Source organism: Paroedura picta, chromosome 1 (genome assembly GCF_049243985.1).
Source record: "Paroedura picta isolate Pp20150507F chromosome 1, Ppicta_v3.0, whole genome shotgun sequence".
In the NCBI taxonomy this organism is placed as follows: Eukaryota; Metazoa; Chordata; class Lepidosauria; order Squamata; family Gekkonidae; genus Paroedura; species Paroedura picta.
The window spans coordinates 53,200,217-53,224,674 of record NC_135369.1 but is presented as its reverse complement, the minus strand read 5'-3'; the positions used below and the strand labels follow the sequence as shown (position 1 = coordinate 53,224,674).

Sequence of the window (24,458 nt, the reverse complement as noted above, 5' to 3'; positions counted from 1 at the left end):
GCGATAAACATATTGAAAATAAAGCGAGGAGGAAAAGTCTGTGATAATCCACTAGATAGAGATAGATAATAAGGCAAGTCCAGCCTTAAGGAGGTGGAACATATTCCTTGATTCTGTCAGACTTTTCAGTGATAACAGAAATTCTCTCTGAGCTTTAATCCTTTATATTTCAGTCACATTAGCTGTGCACAGGAGCCAGTAACCCAACAATCTTAATCTTTGAGGACAAATGTAGCTATCGTGTAAAATAAAATGTACAGCTGTGAATGAGAACACGCTATGACCTACCCACCCCTCCCACCCACTGCACACATTTGATTTCATTTACTTACAATTTAAAACAATGTATTTTGTGTAACTGTTCCATTCTGAACAGTTGTTTGTATCTGTCAAAGTCCAATAGCTGAGGTCACAGCTAGATGATACATGGGAAATGCATGACAAGGCCACCTGATTGAAGGTTTTTCAGTCCTGTGATTTTTGATGTCAGATGTCATTTTGATGTCATTTATTCTTTGGCGGACCTCTTTGCCCCATGGGAATTGTTGGCATTTAATGGCATGTACAATGTTAGAAGATGAGCATGTGAATAAGCCTTTGATGGAGTAGGTGATGCTGTTAGGTCCAATGATTGTGTTATTGGAGTGTATGTGACAACAAAGTTGGCATCTGAGTTTGTTGAAGCTCTGGTACCAGTGTCCATGTTCAAATTAGATGTTGCATTATTGTTTTATCTGCTCCTATCTTTCTGATGTTTTGGGAACTACCAATAAATTCTGAAAATATCTGGGATTTTTTGAGATATCCCCCCCCCCCCAATTCAATTTTGCTGAGAAAATCCAGATACACTAGGGAAGCTGAAATATATGGTATTTTCTGGGTATACTTTGAGCTCAGGTAGATCCAAATGCACATCCTTATAAATCTTCAAATACTTGAAGGGCTGTCATATAGAAGATGGAGCAGAGTTGTTTTCTATTGCCCCAGAGGGTCAGACCACAACCAATGGGTTTAAATTAATTCCAAAGAATTTCTAGCTAAACATTCGGAAGACGTTTCTGACAGTTAGAGCAGTTCCCAGTGGAACAGGCTTCCTCAGGAGATGGTGAGTTCTTCTTCTTTGGAAGTTTCTAAGCAGAGGCTAGATAGTCATCTAACAGAAATGCTGATTTTATGAACTTAGGCAGATTGTGAGTGGGCAGGTATTTGTGAGTACAGGGGGTTGGACTAGAAGACCCTTGAGTTCCCTTCCAACTCTATGATTCTATGAAATATTCAAAGAAGCAGAATAATTGTGCTGAGCAATTATAGTGCAAAAAACTGAGATGAGCTTAGTTAAAAAAAACAAAAAAACAAAACAAACCTCTGCCAGATTCATCCTGAATATTCTGCCAACAATACACTAGCTATCTTCACTTAGCTTCACATAAACTATGGGATTTGGTCATGTTGATTGGGTAGAGGGGAACACTGGGAACAATGGTGCAACTAGACCATGGCATGGGCTAAATAGATAGCCACCTAACCAGGCCACTAGTTGCCTGATTGGTGGAGAAGATCAAATCCAGTATATATCATTTTTCAGGAGTTCAGCCTGAAACTACCTGGATTAGATACACAAGTTAGCCGTGATAACTGTAGAATCTATCTATGTTGAGACATTTTACATTTTCTCCCATAGGGAGAGAGTGCCATTTGTGAGATAGTGCTGTGAAAGCGCCTGAACCAGCAGTGCTGAAAGGCTAGCGAGGGAACTATCTCCATGTGAAAAAGTATATTAGGTTCCTCAAATATGAACGGATTAGCTGGTATGAAATCATGGATGCAGAATAGCAGTACAGTCTCAGAATGTTGCATCCTTATTACTTTATCCTTTTAGATGTTCTAAAAATAAAGTGGCTTTTTTTCTTCTTCAAATGTGCTAATTTATTCACTATTGTCTGCTAACCGAGTATAATTTTATAAACCAATTAAATCTCTTATGATGAATTAACTTTACTTTAATCTGGCAACAGTGCTACTGATCTATAAATTCAAACATGAAACATCATCTCATACAAAAATAAACACGGTATAAATATAGGATAGGTTCCAAGATGACAGGCTAATTGCAGTAAACATGAATTTATAGAAATAAGGAAAGGGACAGAAACAGAAGGCAGAAGAAAACCTAGCCTGCACATCAGCAACATTTAGCCAGGGTTTCTTAATGTACATGATTCAAAAACATATGAAGACTGTCATGTAAGGGGCATCAGAGGAGTTGTATATTTAGCATAGTTAGATTAGAAATTTCCTAAAGTTTTACAAATACTGAGTTTTAATTGGCACATTGAAGACTTTGGGCCATTTTGCACCCGGAAAATATAGGCTTACCTTTTTCTGACGCCATTTTTTTGGCATTTTACATTATATTGTCACCATCCAGTGTCCCAGCAACAAATTGGCAGCTACATCCTCCATTTTAAAGCACCATGTAGCACCAGTGAGAGGAGAGGAACCACCTCCAGTGCCTGCCCTCGCACCCACCTCCTTCTCTTGGAGATGGGTCTTTCTTTCTTTCTTTCTTTCTTTCTTTCTTTCTTTCTTTCTTTCTTTCTTTCTTTCTTTCTTTCTTTCTTTCTTTCTTTCTTTCTTTCTTTCTTTCTTTCTTTCTTTCTTTCTTTCTTTCTTTCTTTCGAAGCAAGCTGCCTGGAGCAATGAATATGCATTAAATCATCCAGGAAGAGCTAACCCCCCCCCCCCCGCACAAGTTAACATACAAAGCATTCCTCTCTAACACCGCCCCCCCCCCCCAAATCGGGAACAAGGTTACTTTTTTAAAGCTTTGAGGCTCATAATTCCAAAAGGGGTGGCAGTAAAGTAAGCACTATGCATCTATGATTAGATGCATAGGGATAGCAATGGAGAAGCTTTACTTTAAAAAAATTAGCTTGCAGCGCGGTTCTTTTAAAACAGGGAGAAAGGTGACTGGCTGCCTGGCTTGATTGAAAGGCAGATAAGAGCCACGTGCATTGCACATTCCTCCTCCACCATTTCAAGCAGGTGTGTGGAGTGTCAAGAAGCATGAGAAGACTGCAGAGGACAGTGAGAGAGCGAAGAGATGACGAATGGTTGGAAGCATGATTTTTTAAGCATTACGCCATTGTGCTGGCATAACACTATTTTTTTCGATGTGCGGAATGGACCTTCCTTTGAGCACACTTCCTCCCAGCTTGCCTCCAGAACAAACAAACAAAAAGTTAGTCAGAGAGACGTAGACTGTCTTCTCTCTCTTTCTGTACAAAGTTGTTTCTCTCTTCACAATAAAACTGTTTTATTATTTTAAGCATCTTGGTGTTTTGGTGCTTTACTCTTCACACTAGGCAAGGCAATTTTGTAATATATTTTATAATATATGCACATGATACACAGATCTCAGGCATACATCTAGGAGACTTTTGTACATTTCAGTCATCCGCTCCTGAATGTTAGGTTTGATTTGTTTGTTGTGCTTGAGAGAGAAATCTTGGATTTTATCCTCAGAAATGGTGAGGCATGTAAAATACCTCTCTTCTGCTGGCAATCATAAGCCATCATTGCAAGTGAGGGAGAAGAGGATTCCTAAAATCTTAAACACTCTCCCCCTAATTTGTAGATCTCCTGTTTAAGGATGATTTGGCCCATGTTGAAAATTACTACTCTGATCCATGAAAGTTTATGCTATAAAATAATCTGTGAAGCTGCCACAAGAATCCATTCTGTTTGTGTTGCAACAAGCATAATTCTGAATTAATTTTTTTTAACATCTATCCTTTGGACATAATGAGCCAATGGACCAGTATTAGAATGTCTATAGTAGTGTAAATTTGAATTTTATGTATTTGGTAGCATGCCAGGATGTTAATATCAATCCTTGCAGAAAATGAAACCAAAAAGGAGGGGAAAGGATTCTGCTAAACTATTATCTCCCCTTCAGTTTCCTCATAATTGAATATACTTTTCTCTCAGGAATTATCCTCTTATCTCCTGTGCAGCTGCAAAATAAACTGCAGTTTTATTATTCTATGACTGAATGATGCATGCAACTTAAAGCAAACTATCCATTGTGCCTTAGAGATCTAGATGACTTTACAGACGCTATTTTTAAATGCTTTTACAGCTATCTGTTTAAAATTTGTGCTTCCTAGAACAATATTCCTCTGACTGTGTTACTCTGTCTGCTGTCTGTAACAATAGAAAAGTATAACAACCCAGGAGGACCTTAAAGACTAACCAGATTTGCAGTAGGGTATGTGCTTTTGTGAATCACTGCTCACTTCTTCAGATAACGCATGTGAACAGAGACTCACGAAAGCTCATACCCTACCACAAATGTTGTTGGTATCTTGATGAAGTTACTGCTGTTGGCTGATTGAATGTACCATGTTCTCTTGCATATCAGCATTATTACAAATCAAGTTTTCTCAGTATCTAAGAAAAAGGTATTATTATTTATTAGATTTATAGCTCGCCTTAGTCCAAAGACTCAAGGTATATTTATGGAAAGATGAACTTTGGTTTTGTGATAGCAATTTGGGGCAGATAGAAGGGATGTAAAAGACAAAAGCCAAACTCTTATGCAAAAAGCAGAACTGAAGAATCACATTTTGTGTGTGTGTGTGTGTGAGGGAGGTTATCTAGTTATCGTATAATTCTGTCATTAGCTTAGACTGATAAAACATTGATAAAACCAAAGCTAAGCTTTGCAGAGTAGGAAGCTAAGCTTTGGTTGCATGAGTGGAAGAACTATGTGCATTAGAATCTCCATTGATTTTTCATACCCACAGCAGCTTCTCTAGCTGAAGCCAGCTTGGTGTAGTGGTTAAAAGTAGAGTATAAAAACTAACTCTCCTCCTTCTCCTCCCAGTCTGAGCCATGGACCAAAGAGAAGTCTTTGGCCTACAGATCTGCGTGCCCTACCCATCCTGTGATGGAAGCTGCTTGAGAGCTGAATGACTAACAGCTAGTGCTGTGCCCAATTGCTCAAAGTCATCCTTATCTCTCCCTTCACCCCAGATGATCCAACATTAAGAACACAGGATCATTACTCAAGTGTTCCTGTTAATATATTCTAAACACACATAGAAGGGATCATGATGCACTGGTCTTAACCCACCTGCTTTCAAATTCAGTGGAAGCTCTGGCCCCTTTGCAAAGGCTTTGTAAAAACAACCACAATTGCATGTACAACACAACCATATATTTGTATGCTTGTAGCATTCTGTTCAAATCTTCCTAAAGGAATGAGGCTAGAAAAGTTGGGATAAAAAAATAAACCGACAGATGCTCCCCTGAATGTATGGAGGTTGGGGTGGGGGGTGGGGGTAGCAGGCTTCTTCTGTGTAGGGTAAGGTCTCCCTTTAAACTGGATATTGAGAATGCTGCCAAATACAGAATCCTTTCATGTGACTGTCCAGTTGATTGCATGGTGATGGGAGGCTGGGGAAACATTCAAGTTTTGAAATGCCCAAACGGTGTCTCTATAAGCTGAGATAGGTGGGGGAAATAACATCCTCAAAGCAGTAGATATGGAAGAAAAAGAAGCAGAACAGCAACCAAAAAAGAAGAGAAGAAGGTTGGAGAAAAGAAGAAAGCTGGGCATGAAGGCAATATTGGGAACTTCTGATGGCCAAAGTCCCTAGGAAGCAAGTGATGGATTGTAACTGTGCATGAGTAGGGCAAAGGGGCAGCAGCTTGCAGGTAAGGCCAGAGAATACAGCAAATGACAGGGAAACCAATTTTTCTTCACATCTATGAAGAAGTTATGAAAGCACAGTGTAAAATTCCTATAGAATTGTTACCTTGAATAAAGAAATTGTGGTGGAGCACCATGAGTAGAATAGTAATAGGAGCTTCTGATAGAATTTCTGTGCTGAAACTGTGGAAATGCAGGTGCCACCTTTATTAATAAGCATTAATTGTGCTGTGATGACGCTTCTCTTAACAATGAATTAAAATATGGTGGTGGTGTGAGTGGCTTTGGAAAGCATATGTTTGTGATGCAAACCTGGATTTTTAATTTGTTTACTATCTTCAAGGTGGATTCATTTATTTACTCTTTTTAAGATAACACATTGCAGAGTAGGAAGGCATCATTTGTGTGTCCTCATTGCTTTAGATTAATTTATTATTTACAAAGTAATAATCCCTGAGGAAGATATTTTTTAAAAGAAGTAAGTTCTGCAGAGAACCTGGTGTATCTTTTTGTTCTGTATACGAAGGACATTAAATGGCCCATTTGCTTTGGGAGAAAAATTCCTGCTGGTTTAATTTTATCTAATTGCAATCTTAAAGTATGCAAACGTAATCGTTGTAATGTTTCTCTGAAATAGCTTTGGGTTTATTTCTTTGCCTATAAGGACATCATTAACATAGAAGTGCTAGGGGTGAGAATCTCATCTCAGCAGGATAGATTCACAAAATGGCACATTAATGTGTAAACATTACTTCAAGTTATGGGGGGGGGAATGCCCAAATTAGGAAACATTGTACACACCTTCAACAAGCAAAGACAACAGGTCTTACCAAAGCTACTTGGATTTTAATGAGAGTCAGTGGAAGATTTTGACATCTTGTTCTTGGAAACTCTGGGGTTCACTGGATGCTTACCAAGCATTCTTCAGCGTGAACAAAGTTTTCCTGACAGATTACTTGCTTACAGGTACTAAGGTAAAGGTAAAGGTATCCTCTGTGCAAGCACCAAGTTATGTCTGACCCTTGGGGTGACGCCCTCTAGCATTTTCTTGGCAGACTCAATACAGGGTGGTTTGCCATTCCCTTCCCCAGTCATTACCGTTTTATCCCCCTGCAAGCTGGGTACTCATTTTACCGACCTCGGAAGGATGAAAGACTGAGTCAACCTTGAGCCAGCTGCTGGGATCGAACTCCCAGCCTCATGGTCAGAGCTTCAGACAGCATGTCAGCTGCCTTACCACCCTGCGCCACAAGAGGTTCGTACTGGTACTAAACTTTCTGAGTAATATGGTAGAAAGTTTTATAATCACAGAACTCAGAGTCACTGCAAAGTTCAGAATAGAATCTTTGGCTGTGACAACAGAAATAAAATGGAGGCTTACAGTATTCTAGCATAAGCTGTCATGGACTAAGTGGCCATGGACAGTATTCTAGCATAAGCTTTCATGGACTAAGTGGCCATCTTCCACAATGACCAAGAAGAAGAAGAAGAAGAAGAAGAAGAGTTGGTTCTTATATGCCGCTTTTCTCTACCCGAAGGAGGCTCAAAGCGGCTTACAGACGCCTTCCCATTCCTCTCCCCACAACAGACACCCTGTGGGGTGGGGGAGGCTGAGAGAGCACTGATATCACTGCTCGGTCAGAACAGTTTTATCAGTGCCGTGGCGAACCCAAGGTCACCCAGCTGGTTTCATGTGGGGGAGTGCAGAATCGAACCCAGCATGCCAGATTAGAAGTCCGCACTCCTAACCACTACACCAAACTGGCTCTCCCCCTGCCACACAGATACACATAATAGTCCATTCATGTGAACTGGACAAGTGGATATTTCATACAGGTACAACTTCCATACATGCAAATCAGAATTTACACAGAAAACCCACACTTTGCACATATTGGGTGCATCATGGGGACCATTGTCTCCATGATAAGGGTGTTTGGTGGGCTCCCACCAATTATTTCCTTCCAACATTCCTTTCTTGTCAAGTAAAAGAACTACTCACTCCAGTTTGTACCATTTCTCTTTCCCCTTATCAATAGCTGAGTTTAATTATTCAGTACAGAAACTTGTTATCCAAAGTGCTTTATTTTGGGGGAATTAGCAGTTTAAGAGGCAGGGGTGACCGGGGACTTATACAGAAGTTCCCTTAAGGGAACCCCTGAAATAAACTGGCTTAATTTGGTTCCATAGAGGATTCTGTATTTTATTAAGAAATATACACACAGAAAGACATACACACACTACCTAAATAGGGAAACAGAACATATACTGCACCTATCTTGGGTGCAAAGAGATGGGGGCTGATGACATCAAGTGTGGAAAGTGACACTGGGTGTGGAGAAGTCAACACACACACACACACAAGAACCTAGGTTCTGGCAGATAAAGGATTTGAAATTCCAGGGCCAGCCCACACCCAGCCTGTGGGGCGCTACTGTGTGCTGCAAATGATCCCGTTAGGCCCTGCTTTAAAAATTGAAAGGTGTTTTCTGGGGATTCCTTTGCTGCGGCGCAAGTGAGGGGGTGCCCGATCAGTACCCAAAAAGGTGAATCTCAGTGTAGAAAGGGACAAAAAACCTTGACTCTAAAAATGCAAATCCAAATGATATCCCTAGTGCAGAAACAGTCAGGGTGCCATTCCTGCCCCCAAACATCAAACTTTATGACATCTAGTCCTAAGCAGGTAGCTCATTTCCATTTTATTTTCAATGGAGTATGAATAAAGAGAACTGAAATATGAGGTCTTTAATTAAATATATAGGATGACAAGAGATCTGTGAATCTGTGTTATTTGTGATAGGAGCAGCTTGCAGTGATCCCATGGTCTGATTAGGGCAGTAATGTAGGGGAAATGGGGAGCAAACTTTTTTCTGTATGCTATTTTCCAATATGAATCTCCTCCACAAGGCTCATAAGGAAAAAAAAAACAGGATAAAGAAGAGTCCTGCAAGTACTGGTAGTGTCTGGAAGCGGGGTAATAGGAAGAAATCTTTGCAGCATGTGCATTTTATATCTGCAAGTTAGACCCTGAAAAGAGTTCTCAATCCAAACCAGTTCATGAACTGTCATTTGTAACAAGGGATTTGCTCTTGTGTTTTCCTGCTGTGGAAGTAAAAACACTTTTGGTTTAGTGGGTAGTTCAGCTGCTATAATGTCTCTACTGTAATAAGGTTTTTATTTCTGTATAGTGTAAAATTTCAGAATCTTTTTCTTTCATACAAGTAGCAAATGTCAGACAAATGTATTTGAGCATGTACCTAGTAGCTATTTCTTGCAAGATATGAGTTAAAGGGGAATTAGTTAAATATCCGTCATTTCTGTTAATCTTTTGTATACGTTCTTGGTTCCATAAACTGTAGAGTATGAAGGAGAGGTCACAGTTTGCCATGGGAATTCTTCCTTGTCTTTAGTATGAACCTTTGCATATTTAAAAAGTACATGTTCCATTTTTCTAGGAAAAGACTATTAAAGTTTATTTCTTTTGAAGGCTGTGAATAATACTTTCCCAAAGATTCTGTACTTCAAAATTAGACAAAACAAATATAAGAGTTGTGATGGAACATTAAAAATTAAGTTGATAATACATTACAAACAGGAACATATTTTGTTTTTAAGTTTCCTACCCATATCTTCTACATAAAGAATTAAAGTGTATTTATATTGGTGGTGGAAGAATGTGTCATCATGTTACAGCCAACTTATGGCAAGCCAATGAGTTTTTCAGGCAAGAGACTTCAAAGGTGGTTTGCCATTGCTCACCTCTGTGTAGTGACCCTGGACATCCTTGTTCATTTATAGTGGAGGTGGGGATGTCACAGAGCTACATGGGCCACGGGACAGGAACTTTCTTCATTAAATTCCAATAGATAGCGCTTCAACAGATTGAAATTGAAGCCCTTGGGTTACATTTGGAAAACCCTTTCACTGGCAAGCCCTGGGATGCAATTGAGAAATGTACATCATAGAAGTAGTGTTCTGGCCCCTTGGACAGAAAGTTTCTCATAGGTTTCTGACTGAAATGCAGGCATCTTGAGTGCAATGGAGGAATTGGGGAGGAGAGTGAGAACCTAATGTTTTGATTTTCCTATCTCAGGTTTCACCCTGCATTTCATGAGGTGTGTAGGAAGTGGTTTCCCTATGGGGTGGTGGGGGAGGGATAGATCACTACCTCCACAGCAAAACTGCTGACTGCTTTGATGTAAGATATCCAGGCAGAAGCTGGGGGTGAGTCAGAATGCCAATTCCCAGCTTGGAATCAGGAGTGAACTGAATGGTACAAACAGTCCCAGAGCAAGCCAAGCTGAGCTGTTTCTGTTGTGCTGCAAACCAGCATGGCAGGACCACGCATCTCAATAGGGCTGATTGTATGCCTTAGATCACCCACTGCACCACACCCCAAACTGACAGTGGTGCTGGAGGAGACAGTTGCTGAGCTGACATCAACAGCCATTACTGAAGAGGAGTCCAAGTCTAATGGCCTTGAGGGTGAGCTGAGTGCTGGAGCTTGGCTATGCTTGCTCCTGATCACCACTGCTCCCTTGGGGAAGGGTCCATCAAGAAATTTCCCTGTAATTTATATGGCTAGCCCACTCAGGCTTGGAGTAGTCATTGTGACATCACCTTCCCTCTCACCTGGCTAACTTTTCATCAGGACTTAGCCAACTCTTACCTGGGATCTAGAATTCTGATCCTCTTGCATAGAAGCCTCTTACCACCACCTTGCAAGAGTTTTCTTTCCACCGGAAAAACTAATTAAATTAGTGAAGGTCTTCATAGGGTAGAGGAAAGAGTAGAGAAAAGTGGTAGGATATTGGAAGGATCCATCCCAGACTGTTTCCACACTGGAGGCTTCACACCAGGCTGCAGGCTGGAGTTTGAGCCAGGTCAGGTTGCCCCACCTATTCCTGATCCTGGACGGGGGAGCATTTGACCCTTTGTACTTCATCTGGGGCAGCAAAGTTCCGAGTGTGGAAATGGTCCCAGTGTTTTCCTTTAGCTCAAGGAGTGTTCCTCTGATGAAAGATTTTCCTGGATGGGTAGAAGAGTCCAAAGTCCAAAGTCAAAATCAGAAGGCCAAAGTTAGAAATCTCTCATTCCACTTTTATTGGATATATTAATCACTCAACTTCTCGGCAACAAGAACTGGGTCCCAGCTACTGTTATCTCCTGTCAGTGTTAAACCAATGCTAAATTGCACATGTGTTACCAATTAGTGTTGATTGAGGGGCAAGTCAGTGGGCAAACATATATACATTCTTACAGAAAACAAGTAAACCCTTCCAGGGAGAAACCCCAGGGTTTCACAAAACCCTGGTTGAGAAAGCCTGCTGTAAGGTCCTCCATTGGTGGTACATTACTTCCTCAGCACTCCCTCTCTCACGGCAGCCCCAAATGGTCTCTGAAATCCTGTTCCTGGTCTCTGAAATCCTGCCCCAGTCTCCCAGAAACAAGATATCTGTGTGCATCTTCAGCTGCTGTGGCAAGTGGGAGCCAAGAAAGTTGCATTCTGTGGGCAGTAGTGTTTGTGCTGGTGGAAGTGCTGTCCAGGATATAAAGTACAAAACCAGAAAGGGAAACAACAACCCAGCCTAACTAGCCAAGATAGAAACCTAACTGTGGAGTCCAGTGGTGCTTTTTAAGACCTATTCTGGGTATAACCTTTCGTGTAGATGCATAATGGCCATAATGGTGTCTGTAGAAGTGTGTATGCACATGAAAACTTATACAAAGAATAAAACTGTTGGTCTAATAAGGTGCCACTGGACTCAGATTTTGTTCTGCTGCCCTATCGTAGGAAGTGATCTTATAAGACTGGAGGTGCAGTTTTGGAATTTGTGGCAAAAACAATTATGTTGACCAGACCTTTTGCATTGTAATATCTACAGAATTCATTGAAAGTGGAAGGAAAAAATGTGTCAATAAATACATACGACGGAAGAAGACAATACCTTTTGAAAAAACAGACACACACACGTCTGGCCTCATATTGGAGTAGATCAGGCTGCACCACATGAATTCAGATGAATGAGGAGAGTGCATCTCAGGGTGACTTTCATCCACTTTGCCAATTAGCCTGACAAGACAAATAAGAACACGAAAAGTACAAAAAGAGGTTGCATGCTATTAAGCTGCCTGATGTTATTTTTGACTGTTCAACATTAGGCTTATTGTTTACCCAAGTCAAGCACAGAAATAAATTAATTAGGGAATTAAACCGGTGCATAAGCCCAAGAAATGCTTTGATAAAAGTTTAATATAGGTAAGTTTTCTTTGCTGAACAACTCACAGTGAGGTGATATATTCTTCTACATAACCTTTGATTGAATCTACATAGATTATTGAAAGCAATCCACATTTTAAAGCAAATGGATTAATCACAAATTATATTTATGCTGACCAAATAGTTTCCAAGTGGAAAAACGCTGAATCTAATAAAATAGATTTGCACTGATCTACTAGTAAATTAAGTTTTAGGGATATGGAGAGTTTATTCAGCTTATTTCTCTTTGGATATTTTATGCTGTCAACAGCCAAAAGGCTGCCTGAACAAAGTATTCTGGCCCTTTAAGAACTACAATAGTATTCTCTATAAAATATTGCATGCTTCCGTGGACAAAAATGCCTACAAAATGACCAGAATTTGCCCTTTCAAACCATGAACGATATCCAAGGACTTTGCACATTGTATGAAAAACACTACAAACCTAATAAGATATCAAATCCTCCAGTGAGTAAATCAGATTTAGCAACTGGAGGAAAATGAACATGGGAAGAGAGTAGAGTCACATTTTCTTCCCAGCACAAGGAAATAAAATCCAATATGACTTCCCTTGATTTTTTACATTGCAAACCAACTAAAATCAACCTACAACTTTGTTAATACAACCATGTTCTTCCTGGTGGGATCTGTGTGTCCTCTCTGAGATTCGAAAGAGTCTAAACCAACTGTGTTTTTTTAAATAATTTTTAATGGGATGCAACATGATATCAGTCCCATTTAAAATCTACAGAAAATGCTGACGAGACCATGGTGTGAAAATCTGCCCCATTTGTTTGCTTAGACATGAAGTCTGATGAAGAGCTCTGTAGAACTCAAAAGCTTTCACACTGATGTGAGTCATTTTGGTTGTGTCATATATGGTTCATTTCGGTCCTCTGGGTTGCCCAGGAGGTTTGGCTTTGGCTCCAGGTGGCTGCTTTCTTCAGGCTCAGTCCCCCCCCCCCCCCATCCTTTGCATACCTTTGAAATGTACAGCCGGTCAGCTCTCCAACTACTTCTGCTCCCCCTCTCGGCATATGGCCTTGGTTCTCAGGGGAAAGACATATTGCCAGCGGGATACTTCCTGCATTCCAGTGAATGATTCAACTAGGTATCTCCAGGATTCATGCCTAAAAAGATCAAAGGGGCCTCGGATGTGAACCCCTTTTCCCCCGCCCATAGTTCCAGTACTATAAAGGACTGGCTATATCTTTACTCTGTGTCTCTGTCAATTTTCATCCTGCTATGCTTTGGGATTTCTATCATGTTTTGCAGATACCTTCAGGACTTTTTATTCTTTACCTGATCTGTGAAGTTTATGGATTGGTCTCACCGATGCTACTGAAACCTAAGTTCCTGACAGGTTACTCCTAGTAAAATAATAATAAGAGCTTTTTAAAAATCCTGCTTTTTACTATTCAAAGGAGTTTCAAAGTGGCTTACAATAGTCTACCCTTCCTGGTGAGACTGAGAAAGCTCTGAGAGACTGGTCCAGGTTCGCCCAGCTGGCTGCATGTGGAGGAGGAGCAGGAAATTGAATCTGGTTCTCCAGATTAGAGGCTACCACTTTTAACCACTACACCAAGCTGGCTCTGTACTATGTAGCAGGACCATGTTTAAAAACATCCTTTGGTTTGGCCCGTGTCACGGATTGGTTTATGCAATATTTCCTTTTAGACAATTAATCATTTTGCTTGTAACTCTGTACAAATATATAGGGTATTCACTCTGAGAAAGTAAATACAGAACCCCTCACCATATAACCTTTCCAAATTACCTTTCTAGACTGCTTTGGATTTTTACATTTTATTTGATTTCCTATGGAGCAGAGCAAGAAGAAACCCACCCACCATTAACATCTAAGACCATAATAGTATTTAACATTATAGAACTGAAAGTAAAACCGAAGAAACTGACAGTATGATTTAGAATGCAGCAGGGAAGAAGCATAGCAGGGAAGGAATGCCTGCTGTGAGAGTCTTCTGATTTTTCATAGCTATTTTACCTTGTAAACTCAGGGTCAAAGTTTGGCACAAAGATGGAGAAAAACAGCTTCTTTATCTTTCCAGTTGGGCTCTTTCTACTGCTTCATCACATTTCATCATTACCTCTGTGAATAGCTTTTAGATCCCATTTATATTTTCTTACTTTTACCTAAAAAATGTGCAAGGGATGGAGAAAGAGGTTGGGAGAGCTCTGCATAACAGTTTTGACAAAGCAGTAGAAAATGGAAAGATGAAAATGAATGCTACACTTTTTAAAATGCTGTAAGTACATCTGCTGCTTCTTTGTTCCTTGTTCCAATCAGGGATGTTCACCAAATACTTTTTGGTACTTTTCAGATTTAGCCCAGCTTGATTTGGGTATACACGAATAACCCGAATCCACTTTTCAATATAGGAATTCAAATTCAGGTGATTTCGTGACAGCCAAATTTATTCGGTTCATTATAACCAGAGGGGCTAGTAAAGTCAATAGGAAATTTTACCTGTCTATCTATTCAGTGGTCTAGGGTGGGGATCACCAACCCCCGGTCCGCGGTCCACCGCTGGGTCGCAAGAGCCTTGGCAGCGGGCCGCAGCTCCCCCCGCCCCCCCGCAGTGGAATGATTTTATAAGGCAGTATATTCTGATAGCACTGATAATGTATCATTTTGATGTGAGTAGGCAGATTCCAATGGAACATAACTGAGGCCTGATTTAAATGTGATACCGGGTGTACCAAAATGCTTCTACTTTTATGGCACTGCGGTTGGCCAGGGTTGCTTTCCAAACAGGTTATTTTACCACTGCCTACCAGGGATCTTACCTCTGCCTACCAGGGACCAGGCAGGCACTGCACTGATAAACCAACTTGGAATGCATAGCAGCAAAGAGCACAGTTTCTAGGTAAATCTGGCAGTATTTTCTGTACATGCCCAGTGCCATGTTTAAATCAAGCTTGATGTTACCGACAGGGAAAGGTATTCAGGAGCAGCATTTTGCATACAGCCCTGTGCTTCATAGTAGGAAGTTTGGACTGGAAATGTATATACTGTTAAATAAAATGGGATTTGGGAAGGGGATAATATTTCTTTTGCAGCTGCTGTTTCAATCTTGATAATGCAGTAATCATTTGGTTATCGATCTGATGTTTGCTCTAGGCAAAGGAGATGTTTTTGGTGATGTCTTCTGGAAAGAAACGACCCTTGCCCAGTCTTGTGCTAATGTCAGGGCTTTGACTTACTGTGACCTTCACGTGATCAAAAGGGATGCCTTACAGAAAGTACTGGAGTTCTACACGGCCTTTTCACACTCTTTCTCAAGGAACCTCATATTGACCTATAATCTGCGGAAAAGGGTAAGGCATTCTATATTTGTGAAAAGTCAGGTAAAACCTGCATTTCTTTGATGTTACGTGTTCCTTCAAATGTAATATTACCTTGTTCTATGTCCTGTTCTGAATGGAGGTCCATTTCTGCCTGTTTCAGTCTCACCATGGACAAGCCCATCTATGCAGCAGTCCAAGTAGTAGCATTCAACAAATATTGTATTTGAACCTATATATACCTTCCTGTTGCAGCCTGCTGCTGACCCCCAAAAAGTAATCTTCTGGGGACTGGTACAAGTGAAAGAATCTGTAGAGAGAGGAAGATAACCTAATGGCATCAGGGACAGTTTGCCATAGCACATGAGCAGCCACAGAAAAAGCCCACAAGTGTGGTTAGTAGCCAAATGTACCCTCATGGGTTGGAACAACAAAAAGGGATTCTCAGCCTGTCACAAGGGTTCGTGGGGAGTGAGACAGTCCATCCCATATAGGGGCTGCAGTTAATGAAGGAGTTCAGAGGTATGTGTCAGCTGTTTGAATTGGATGTGGCAATGCTTAGTTCTAGATTGCAAAATAGGATTTGACATGATTATTGCAGCTCATCTCTGCTGCATTTTGCACCCACTGCAGATTCTGAAAGTTTTCAAGGGTGACCCAATGTAGAGCTTTTTAGATGACAAGATTGAAGTGAAACATTTGGTAAGAATATGACTTTAGACATAATAAGTTTAATACACAATAGAGTGAGGTCCAGAAAAGCAGGGTCTTTTAAATCGTGTGAGTATATGACAGATTTTTTTTCTTTTATAAAAGGATTGTTTGTATTGTGCTCCTTTGACCTTTTTCACAATCAAGAAAAGGGAGACAAGCAAACAGGTCATTAAGTCTGTGTAGACAACTAATATCAGAACAGTCAAGGTCTGTACACCTGAAGGCGAATATTGATGGGTTCCCTGCCAACCTTCCTGAAGCCAGAATTCGGCCAAGAGGTGATGATGGTGAACAATGATTGTAATTTTCTTTTAATGTCCAACTGCTCCTTGCCAACAGGCATTAAAATTCAAGACCTAAGATTGGTATGTAGGACTTTATTCCCAGTGCTGTGATTCCAACATTCGTCCAAGGAGCCTCCCTCTGATTTGGTTCTTCTGTTGGATTGCTTCTGCGGCTAAGGAAAATGCCACAGTGGCCTTTCAAAAGTCCCACAAAATAACAAACCTTTTACACAAAAATCAGGCTCTCAAGGAGCAGATTCTAATGCAATCCCTGTTTGCCATGCCATTTGAGAATCCTCAGAAAATGCCATTTCTCCCCTCCCTTTGGAAGGCAATTTATGGTTATCCACTGAGGAAGCTCAGGATTCAAATGTTCTCCCTCCTCTTTTCCTGCCTCAAGTGGGCCCATTATGCACGGAGTGGATGGTCCGCATTTGGGGTGGAATGGCGGCGGCTAAAATCACCAAATATTCACACCGCAGGCGGCAACCGGGCAAAGAGTCAACGTATGCCGCCGAAAAAGCCGCGTTAGCGAGATGTGGAAGAAAGTGGAGCTTCCTGGGACCAGGGTGCAACCAGAAGCGGCTCCAGAGTAGCCGTGTGCATAATTGGATACTCTGGGTTTTGCCACCATTGCGTTCCATTCCGTGCATAAGCGGTTTGCTTCGCTTCTTCCTCCTCCGTGTTCTCCATGCCACCATTTCAGCGGCCGTGCATAATAGGCCGTGATGATACATCAACTCCACCTACGATCTACCTCTCCTCCTGTCCTCCTTCCTCCCCTCCATATTTTTTTTAAGTTGTCATATTGATGGTCATAACTTAGCAGAATAAGGGGGTCATCAGGTTTTATTTTCTAAAAATTTGGAGAGAAATATTATTTTGAGTTTGAGGTCCACTTTACACAGCGCAATATTGATCTTGAAAAAATGAAGGAAAAAATTGTACCCTGGGATCTCTCCCCTTATACCTATTTTTAATCACGCTAACTTTCAATCTCTTAAAAAGTATGATATGAATTTTAAAGGATATCCTGGTAAACAAATATATTGTAAAGATGTTATGAAATTATTAGAAGCAGATGGAGAAGGGGCTCTGTCAGATATAGAAAGATTTTTCACTCCTGGGTATAAATGGTTTCTGAAATATCAATTACATTCTTTCTTTTGTTTGTCTAATAAAAAATAAATAAAACAAAAACATTTGAACAGGATTGCATTGCAATGTGAGTAACAATAATGCCCAGTTTCTGGGAGTGCTCCAGAAAATTCAAAGTCAAAAACAGGGATTCTACTGCCCCCTTGACTTCCCCATCACCCCCTCCAGCATCTAAGCATACTTTACTTTCATGATTTAAGGTTCAGTGTGGCATTTTATAACTTTTGTGTGGATAAACAGTTGTGTAATGGCAGCCAACATGCTTTGTCTTAAAGCATGCATGGTGATCAATGCAAGAACTCCCCCCCCCACTTGCTTGAGTGATTTGAGTGCCACCGGAATATAAAGTTGGGGTTGTGATTTTTTCTTTATGTTTGATTGTGTAAAGGCACTAGTGTATTATTGTGCATGCTCAGATTTTTAAAAAGAGTGAGGCATGATGGGAGACAGGACCACCCACTCTCTTGACAAGAATGCAAAACACATGCCGTAATTGGTGATGGGAGAAAACTACAGATGCAGAATACCAGCCACAAATTCAGAGTCTACATTTAGAAGATGTGAAAACATGCTGACCAATCATAACCATGCGTCCAACTATACAAAAATTTAAAACTCATAAAATTGCCCAGTATATATGGCAGTATTATTGTGGTCTCTACAGCTTCCATTTTCTGCTACTGAATCAGTGGAGTCACAAAGAAATGAGAACAAACTTGAACATATTTCCCACTTCCAAGATCCTGGGACCTTAAGATGGCACTCTCTGGCCCATCATGAATTTAAAAAACCCCTACATATCCTTACTAACAATTGCCATTCATAGCTCACTGTGTTTATCTATATGACTTTGATCTATATTTGCTATAGAACATTTGTTGACAGGGCCATTTGTCCGGGTGTGAAAGAGAAGTGGGCTTAGACTTCCCCATCTGTCAATGGATTATTGACTTTTCCTTGTAGCCCCACCTATTGCCCTCAGCAGCTTTCATATCCTATCCGCATTCCCTGCTTTTTTCTCTTCTTCTCATCAGCCCACCGTTTATGTGCTCCCCATCTCCAGATATATGTATTATATATTAATATTATATATCAGTTTTCTCCACAATTTGGAACAAAGCATTTTACATCATTCTCCTACTCTACTTTACCCTCACAGCTGTGTGAGGTGGGTTAGGCTGAGAGAGAAAAAATGGACCAAGATCACCCACAGAGCTTCCATGGTTGAGTGACAATTTAAACCTGGGTCCTGACATCCAAGCCTACAACTCTAACTACTACATCACACATGTTTCTGAGGTGGGGGCTCCTGTGCTGTGCTTTGACTAGAATGTTGCAAAGAAGTATGTGAGGGAGATTTAGGGGTCTCCCTCTCTCCCCTCTCTTGTGGTGAACCAGACTCAAACTGCCCCACCATACATAGAAAGCCAATAAAACACACCAGAGACAAGTGTTTGGAAAAAATGTGTATTAAAAGATATTTTAAAGCTACAACAAACTGGTATAACAATACAAATACATTGTGTGATAGATTAAAGGAAAAATGAACCCTAACTGGTGTTGCCTCCCCCTACAGCTGAGAGACGAGTGAGGTCCAGGCCGTTCTAATTTCTCTGGGAAATGCCTTACCCAAAGCGTAATGGCAGAGTCCTTGTGGATGGAAACCAGGACTCCCAGTGAGGCTGCTCTCCCAAGAAACCAATCTCATTTGTAATTAGCAAAGCATTTTGATGTGCCAGAGCCAGGGCAATTGAGAAGATCTAATAAGGCAACTCTGACCAACTGGTCCCAATACCACTTGGGTGTAAAGAGGTCAGGCAATCTTGATGTTATCACAAATCCGGCTGGGGATGGTTTGAAGATATATGGCAGGGAGTATATATGTCAGGGTGTTGCCATCTTTGTTTGTGTGGGAGACAAATACCAGCCTGTCCTCACAAAGTAGCTTCTCACTGCTTTCAGCCTTGTGATGTTCTTTTGAGTTAGTGAGTCATAATTAAGTTCCTACATTTGAGACTGATATGATCTCAGTAATCCAACCTCTGAAAAATTGGTGTCTAAAGATCTGTGTAAACATTAATGATCAAAAATTAGCCTGAAGGTGGTGGCAATTTGCAGCAATTTATGTTGAAAGAAAATAAGAACAGATATTTTAAAGAACAATATATGCATGCACCCTTCATACCTAGTGGGAGATGTATACAGTATGTGATTGTGTATCCATATCTGAATTTAAACAGTTCTATGACTAGAGACTAAATTGGTTGTGTGATGTATTGGGTTGTATGTTGCTAATGATTTAAAAATAGTATCATGAATGGGAGAAAAATTAAATCAAGTTTCAAATTTGTTGTGTATCTTTCTTTTTGATGTGCACTGTTTCTGCAACATCAATAAAACAAAAAGGATTGCTATGTTAAAACTTAAAAACAATGTTGGAACTAATTTTTTCAGATTCAGAAAAGATAGGAAAAACCATAAAATCCGATAAAAACCAGACAAGTCTTTACAAGGTTATAACTTTTGCATCTGTAATTAGCAGCGTGCAATGAGCATGACCTATTTTGTCAAGACATTTCTATATTATAACTTCAAATATAGCATGGAATTATTTGGCTAATTCATTAAACTGTTTGTTTGTAAACTTTGACTGAGACGAATGAAAATCATCAGAGCATAATTTACCATTTTTAATTCCAGCCAATGAAAATATTACTATGGGTTTTTATTAAGTTGGCCGTAAACATAGTTAATCATTTCATTATGCCCTGTAGAAAGAAGAAGAGTACTAAATTGGATACAAGCAACTAGAGCTGAGATTTTAATTCAGCTTTATAGAAAGCTGATTGCAGTTAACACAAGGTAAATAATTCCTTGAGAGTAACGCCCAGATGGCATATTATGACCAACATTCATTGCCCATCACACATGTTTCCTCAGTAAAATATAGAAATGAGCTTTTTGTTGCTTTCATATTAATTTTCATTTCAAAAGCTTCATTATTTCACTATATTAATTATTACACATTTGCTTGGGCATTGTGTTTCTCTTAATTTCCACTGGTTTCAATAGGAAATACTTCTTGCTGAAATATCTTTATTTTCTGTCTAGTATGGAAATTTTTTTAACAACTTTAACAACTATCTTTGAGCCAGGCAGGAGCAGCATGCGCGCGTGTGCATGTGTGTGTGTGTCCGTGCGCATGCATGCCTCTTCATGTGCTGCACTCCCAACACTTGGAGCAGCTAAAATAGTGGATCCAGTTGTGAACAGGGGCAGCCATAACCAATGGGCAGCACACTGGGGGAGGGGCAGTCAGTTTGGCAATCTGGGGCTCAGGCAGCCAGCTTGGCAGAAGTGACCGCTCGTACCAACCCCCAGGAGTAGTGATGGGGACCTATCATAGATTTTTGCCTGGAGTACCAGAGTCCCTGAGACCACCCTTTGTGAAAGTACAAAGTTTCAGGGGGAAGTGCTTTTCTCCCATTTCATTAAAGGAAATGAGATGAGACCTGCTGGATCAGACCAATGGTCAATCTAGTCCAGCAGCTTGTTTCACACAGGGGCCAAGTACTTGCTATGTAAGACTGACTACTGGTGTCCAGAGGTTTGCTGCTTCTGACTATGGAGGATCCCTTTGGTCACTGTTGTTATTAACCATTGATGGACCTATATGCCAAGATCAGTTTGATCCACTTTTAAAGCCAGCTGTGTTGCAGCCATTACTATGTCCACTGATGGTGAATTGTCATGATTTAATTACTCCTTGAATAAGAAGTAATGTGTCTTTTTGCCTCGAGGGGGAATTCTGTCTATACCTTCTCTGTGAGATTATCAAATTGTTACTTGCAGTAGTAATACCTTTTGAAAAACAGGATAGAAACTGTTTAAATATATTTGATAATATTTATTTTATATTTATTCCTGTGTTTAAGAAGAGCAGCTGTTTTTGTATATGCAAATTTTCACTACACGAAGGAGTCCCAGAGTGGCTTACACCTTTTCCCTCCCCTCCTCACAACAGATACCCTATGAGGTAGGTGGGGCTGAGAGAGCTCTAAGAGAACTGCTTTATGAAAACAGCCTTAAGAGAACTGTGACTAGCACAAGACCACCCAGATGGCTGCCTGTAGAGCAGAGGTAGTCAACCTGTGGTCCTCCAGATGTCCATGGACCACAATTCCCATGAGCCCCTGCCAGCATTTATGAGCCCCTGCCAGTCCATTAATGAACGTTTGTGTAATGTATTTCAGTGTTCAGGTTGCTGATCATTAAATACTAGTTGAAAAGAAAGCAGGATAGGAGAGCTCTAGGGACAATGAGATAATATTTATTCAAGAGGAAGTAATAAGGGATTAGAGTACTGATGAACATTTCAGCTACAGTACTGCAGTTTCTTTCAAGAACGATAACATACAGGGATGTGGAATAGTATAGTACAGCTCATCTGATCATGGAAACTAAGCAGGTTGGTACTTGGATGAGAAACCAGACCACCTTAGCAGAGTAAAGTAAAGACTTACTCTGCTTAATTGTCTTGAAACTCTGTGGGGTCACTATGACCAATTATACACTGGGAACTTCACTGCCCCAGCTCCCGTGCAGGAGCACAAATCGGAGGCAGATGAGGTGCACCGGGCCAAATGCTCCCCCGTGTGGGTGCAGGAAGAGGTGGGGCAACCAGCCACGACTAAAACTCCAGCGTGCAGCCCAACATGAAACCCCCAGTGCATAAACAGTTTATAAGTCAGCTATGTAGAAGACACTCTACATATTACAAAAAGTATTAAAATATAAAAATGTCTCTTACTGTGCCTAACTTTTCTTCTTCTTCAAGTAGGTTCTTATATGCCACTTTTCCCTACCCGAAGGAGGCTCAAAGCGGCTTACAGTCGCCTTCCCTTTCCTTTCCCCACAACAGACACCCTGTGAGGTGGGTGAGGCCGAGAGAGCCCTGATATCACTGCTCGGTCAGAACAGTTTTATCAGTGCCGTGGTGAGCCCAAGGTCACCCAGCTGGCTGCATGTGGGGGAGCGCAGAATCAAACCTGGCATGCTAGATTAGAAGTCCGCACTCCTAACCACTACACCAAACTACACCAAGAACAAGTAACCTATAGTGATAGCTATCTGTGGGATCCTTTAATATGATTGTCTCAATGCAAGACATGTTTCTGTATCTGTATTTATGGTTCTGTACCAAATTATGTGGCAAGGCTACAGAATAATGTGTGTGTCTGTTCTCCACCACTGCTGAGGATTGGTAGCAGAGATTGGTACAGACTGTGTGTCCTTAGGGTTTGATGCAATGCTTGCTGTTTTGGGAAGGTACTTCTAGCCCAAGGAATTCCGTTCTCTCCATTTTATGTTTTCCTGTGAAATATCTTTAACCGTTCCATGGTTAAAAATAAAAGCCAAAGGGCTCCCTGGGAGTCCGTCCATGATGGGGAAGGCAGACAATTCGCCTCCTGCCCCCAACTGACCAGCAGATTGGGCCCTCCGCTGCTCAGCCCGCCTCCTGAACCACCCACCTCCCGATGTTGCCTGCCTTCACCTGGCGCCCACCATTCCCAGCCCGCCAGCCGCCGAGCCGGCCGGCCAGCTGCCTGCCCGGCCAGCTGCCTGCCCTACCCTTCTTCCACTGCTGCTTGCCCGCCTCGCGTTCTACGCCACCCGCCGGTCTCCCACGCCCGCCCCATCCAGCCTCACCTCCACCAACCCATCCCCGCCTTCCTCCGCGACCCCGCGCCGCCTTCCCCACCCCTGCCCCCTATTCTAACCCCCCAAGATCCTCACCTTGCCTGCTTCCCTCTGGCCGATTTGCTCACTTTCCAGCCCGTCCCCTCTGCCCGCGGCCAACGATGCGCCGTGGGGCCGCCGCACCCCACGCCCCTTCTGCCCTACAGCCGCTTCGCTGACTTTGCAGGCTGTCTCCTGCGGCCACCGCCACCGCCCCGCCGCGGAGACAACCCCCACCCACCCCCACCCACGCCACCTCCCACCCCGCCTCCACCCCTCCCCACCCCACCCCGCCCTCCACCCCTCCCCACCCAGCATCCCTGCCGCCTCCTGGAACGCACCACAGCCACCCAGCCAATGCTCCAGATGGACCACGCGCCCGCCTCCCAGCGCGGTAGGTCCTCCGCGATGCATTCACGCCACGCCGACTGGCAGGGGGAGCCGCCTCCCCATTCCCACCCGCCATGCCCACCCACCTTCTCCAACCCCCCCAATGCTGCCGCTTGCCTCCCTACAAACAGTCACCCGCCTACCCATCGCTACTGCACCCTCCCCTCCCCAGCCTTCCCCCTGGCCCCCACCTTTTCCTCCACCTCCCCCCTTCCCTGCCTTCCTCCCTTCCTTCCTCCCACCATTCCCTTGCCCCTCCCTTCCTTCCTAACTCCTTCGTTTCTTCTTTACTCTTCTTCTCTCACTCTTCCTTCCTCTCTTTCTCTCTTCATCCCTTTCTTCCTTTCTGTCTTTTTTCATGCGTCTATTTCTCCCTTTCTTCTACCCCTCACCCCACCCACATTCCTAGCGCCCGCTGTATTTAACTACAGCAGGCTTAATGTCTAGTTTATTACATAAAGCTCATTCCTTGGTAGCAATTTCCATCAGATTATGGAGATAATGTTATTTTAATTGAATCACAGTCTCTGATAAACTGATGCTGAGTGATGATGAGGGTGCCAGATTTGATTGGTATTAAGGAAGTGAGCTGTATTTTTATTTATTTTTACTTGTAAGAAGCTGATTGCAAATTGCAGCCAGTTATCCTGAGTCACCAAGTACAAGGTTTGCAGGCTGCAGAAGACACAAACTTTCTAATGATAATATGGATCAAATATATCAGATGGGAACACTTCAGAATTTGGCTTTGTAAAAGTTGAATGCTAATTCATTACCCAGTAAGAAGTGGAATTCCAGTTTTGTTACAAACCTTTATGTTAACTGAGGCTTTTAGTTTGCTTGTGTGTCTAGAGAACTGTTATCCTGCCTTTTACACAACCTGGTTCAAGAC

At 41.8% G+C, this 24,458-nt stretch overlaps 1 protein-coding gene across 2 annotated transcripts in view; it reads left to right on the top strand.

The window, feature by feature from the left end:
- The window catches only part of KCNH1 (potassium voltage-gated channel subfamily H member 1), a 316,249-nt gene that overhangs the window by 169,992 nt on the left and 121,799 nt on the right, over positions 1-24,458 (top strand). For both annotated transcript variants that reach the window (XR_013231140.1, XM_077338430.1), the window contains exon 10: positions 15,118-15,314. Coding sequence is in view for 1 of the 2 variants with exons in the window: in XM_077338430.1 (XP_077194545.1) it covers positions 15,118-15,314 (197 nt within the window). In the remaining variant the exon portion in view is untranslated. The remainder of the gene's footprint in view (positions 1-15,117; positions 15,315-24,458) is intronic.